The sequence below is a fragment of the Propithecus coquereli genome, unplaced genomic scaffold (genome assembly GCF_000956105.1).
Source record: "Propithecus coquereli isolate 6110/MARCELLA unplaced genomic scaffold, Pcoq_1.0 Scaffold130, whole genome shotgun sequence".
Taxonomy (NCBI): domain Eukaryota; kingdom Metazoa; phylum Chordata; class Mammalia; order Primates; family Indriidae; genus Propithecus; species Propithecus coquereli.
This window is the reverse complement of record NW_012137192.1, coordinates 1,379,840-1,383,968: the sequence shown is the minus strand read 5'-3', so window position 1 is coordinate 1,383,968 and position 4,129 is coordinate 1,379,840. Positions and strand designations below refer to the sequence as shown.

Below are 4,129 nucleotides of genomic sequence, written 5' to 3'. Positions count from 1 at the left end.
AAAACAAGCACCACATGTACTCACCATCAAATTGGTATTAACTGATCAACACATAAGTGTACATATAAGAATAACATCTATTAGATGTCGGGCAGGGGGGAGGGGCGGGTATTTGCATACACAAAGAGTGCAATGTGCACCATCCAAGGGATGGGCACACTTGAAACTCGGACTTGGGGGGGGGCAAGGGCAACATAAGTAACATAAATATCTGTACCCCCATAATATGCTGAAAAAGAAAAAGTTTCACAATTAAAAAAGAAAAAAAATTTAATTTTTTTGAAGCACATCCTACTGTCTTTCATTGCAGAAGTTGCTTTCCCATTTTTCAGGATTATATCGCATTTCTCACTCAATGACTTTTTAAAAATATTGTTCACTGACCAAAAAAGAGCACTGTTGTCAAATTTTATTTCCTTCTTTTTTACACTACACATGTTGGTTCCATGCTAGAAGAGTATTTTGTAACCCCATGTAAAAGAATTGAATTCTTTAAGGGTTGATACTCATTTCAAAAGATAGTTATGGTAAGTGTTGTAATAATTACTCACTTCAAGTCAGAATTTCTTTTTCTGTTAATAGTAAAGTACAGTTTTCTCACTCATGGAAATTGTGTGGCCTGCCTCATGTGGTGCCATGCCAGTGTGGGCATAACTGAAGGAGAGGTTGAATGAGGTTGGGATATTGTGTATATATTTGAGTAGAGCATGTGACTGAGCAGAATTACAATGACTGTGCATATGGGTAAAGCTATTTAGAGGGGCCAGTGAGACCAGAATGAAGTTTATGGGCTCTGAGACTCCAGGATTAAATATCAAAATAAAGGTGATTATCATTTTGCTTATTAAGAACAAAGTATCATTTTGAATTAAGTGTCACAAATTACTGCCGCATCTCCCCATCAGAAATAGTCAATTCTAATTTCCATGTCCTGATCATTTTACCTGGACAGCAGTCCTAAAATTACTCTTCCCAGAGAGTGTAAAGCTGGAAGAATTATTGCTGTTTTGTGAGTTGCACTTCATTTAAAATGTTTTAGCAACCAGCTTCTAATTGCTTCTGAGGGACCTCATCCCAAAGGTACTAGAAAGTTTCAAAATACTGTCCAATCCACGTTGTGAACTTTAAATTGCATTTGAGATTTGAAGCATCCTCAAAGCAGCAAACACCTTAAGTTGCTTTGGTCCTCCACTGGCTAGTCCTTTAAAGAACCCTCTACTAGTGAAAAGACCATAAAGAGCTTCAACTTTCATTGTTACTAGGAGTCATTTCTATTTTGCCACTGGTTAACTGCTTTTTACAATGGCAATGGCAGCTACTTGATTTTATGGAGCACTGAGAAGCAAGTAGTTCATCTTTTAGTTATCTTACTGAAATGATTGAGATGGAATTTATGAGGCTAGTAGTCTCATAAAAAAGTAGGACTTCTGTTTCTGCCACTTTAATATGGAAATACTCCATATTCCAGTGAAATGGGGATACAAATAATTATAGCAAATTGCTATGCTTAAGAAGTTTTTGAGTGACCTACGGCAGTGAGAGGAAGATCAACATAACAGCTGTTAGAGCAGAGGAAGATGATTTCTGGGCAAGGAGAAGAGTATATGTATTTTCTTATACCTGGAGGTAAAAGAGTAAATCCCTGTTACTGAAACTTCTTAATTTATACATTTATTTGTGGTTTGATTGTAAATTGAGACACATGCAGTAGAGTTTTTCTAAGGCCAATTTATCATTCACTATGTGTATCAGGCAAAACAACAGAGTGACCCAGAGATATTTTCTAATTTGCACTGAAAAAAACAAGGGACAGTAATTTTACCTAAAAATCTTTCCTTTTTTTCTTTTGCAAGCAATACTTATGCTCTAGTTAATATTCTTAAGATATTGTACATACTCATATTTTGCCTAAATTAGAAATAACCCAAAGTCCTTTTTCTAAAAATACATCTTTTCTATTTGTTCTTTTAGTTAACAAAATTCTTCTGAAACTGAGGTTAAATTACCATTGAAGCAGGACTTACATACACCACTTTGTTTTAGTAACTGAAGAACAGTGATTTTTGTTAAGAATAACATATTAGTGTGAAGAAAAATATTAAGTTACAGATATATATGTTGGTTAAAATGGTCGAACTTTGGCCAATAATATTTTATACATTTTATATTTGTTCTGGATTATTTGGTCAAAATATTATGGTGACATTATATTAAAAATAATTTTGAATCATAATATAAATTATGAGATACATAATTCTAACCCAGTTGCATGTGTTCTTAATCTATTCTTTAACGAGAACATATTTTTTTAGATCTAAAGACTGCTTCATGAGGTCTGAAATTCTAACTAATCTTAACTTAGAAGACTGTAACATATTCTTGTTCTGTTTGTGTATCCAATTATAGGTCCGTATTGCCCATAAGGGAAGCCACTCAAGAATGCAAACGCTTCTTACAGACACTGCTCTAAGAGATCCACATACATCCCAGCCACTACAGAATTCCTACTGGTGAAAGAAAGTATTACCATGGGAAAGTCCAATCAGTCTTCCGTGACCGAATTTGTCCTGCTGGGGCTCTCTGGCTACCCAGAGCTCGAGGCCATTTACTTTGTTCTGGTCCTATGTATGTATCTGGTGATCCTGCTGGGCAATGGAGTCATCATCATTGTGAGTGTTTACGACTCCCACTTGCACACCCCCATGTACTTTTTCCTCAGTAACTTATCATTCTTGGACATCTGCTATACCAGTTCTTCTATTCCCCTATTTCTCAGCAGCTTCTTAACTTCCAAGAAAACCATTTCCTTTCCTGGGTGTGGAGTGCAAATGTTTCTTTCCTTTGCTATGGGAGCCACAGAGTGTGTCCTTCTAAGCATGATGGCGTTTGACCGCTATGTGGCCATCTGTAACCCTCTGAGATACTCCATCATCATGAGTAAGGCTTCCTACGTGCCCATGGCTGCCGGGTCCTGGATTGCAGGAGGCATCAATTCTGCGTTGCAAACCTCTCTTGCAATGCGGCTTCCTTTCTGTGGGGATAATGTCATTAATCACTTTACTTGTGAAATCTTGGCTGTCTTAAAATTGGCCTGTGCTGATATCTCCACAAATATTATTAGCATGGTGGTCGCTAATATGATTTTTCTTGTGGTCCCAGTACTTTTTATTTTTGTTTCATATGTTTTCATTCTCTCCATCATCCTGAGGATCCCTTCTTCAGAAGGAAGGCGCAAAGCCTTCTCCACCTGCTCTGCCCACCTGACAGTGGTGATTATATTCTATGGGACCATCCTCTTCATGTATGCAAAACCCAAGGCTAAAGACTCTTCTGGTATAGACAAAGAACAAGTCACAGACAAAATCATTTCTCTCTTCTATGGGGTCGTGACACCTATGCTTAATCCCCTCATCTATAGTTTGAGGAACAAAGATGTGAAAGCAGCCGTGAAGAATATACTGTGTCGAAAACGCTTCTTGGAAGGAATGTGAATGCTACTTTATTTCTTTTTAAAATTATTTTACTCTGAATGCAGGGCTCGCTCTCACCTTGAGGTTCCAAAATAAATATAAGAGTTGATGATACCACTAATTTCTGAAATTCTCATTTTTCTCTTCCCAATGTTTAAATGAATGAGAGAAATCTAGAGCTAACCTTTTCATTTCAAGGTGGGGTTAAGGAAAAGAGGGCCAGAAATTTATGGGTTAAAGGATTCTTATCCAAACATTCTCCTTCTGATGGATAATAGAGTTTGATTTAATCCTGGAATGATGACTTCTATAATCTACATAAGAGGAAGTACCATTTTACTACGTTAACCTCTTATTCTCTGTGTGCATTGATTTTCTAGTCACATCATTCTTAGGAGTATCGAGTATAAAGTGTCTTGTTAAGGAACAGAGTACAATATGAACTCAACAGTAAATAATTCATAATGGGGTAGATTTGATCATAGATAGTAAAGGAGGGACATTTTAAGGTGTTAGGTACCTGGCCTGTATATATGTCATAGAGGGAGAAGAAATTAAAAAGCGAAGCTATTTTCCCTAGGGCTGATTTCCTTTTGGCTGCAAACTGGCAAGCCCTCTTCTACGCAGAGGAGTCTAAGGCAATGTGAGGCTTTGTGCAG

At 37.0% G+C, this 4,129-nt stretch overlaps 1 protein-coding gene across 1 annotated transcript; it reads left to right on the top strand.

Moving 5' to 3' along the window:
• The first annotated feature begins 2,528 nt into the window (after nt 1-2,528).
• LOC105805585 (olfactory receptor 2S2-like) lies at nt 2,529-3,491 on the top strand. The gene has a single exon (XM_012638518.1). The coding sequence runs from the start codon at nt 2,529-2,531 to the stop codon at nt 3,489-3,491; it is 963 nt and encodes a 320-aa protein (XP_012493972.1).
• The last annotated feature ends 638 nt before the right edge of the window (nt 3,492-4,129 follow it).

Bases quoted from the DNA above. Each gene is read 5' to 3' on its own strand.
- LOC105805585 (XM_012638518.1), top strand. From the start codon at position 2,529: ATGGGAAAGTCCAATCAGTCTTCCGTGACCGAATTTGTCCTGCTGGGG.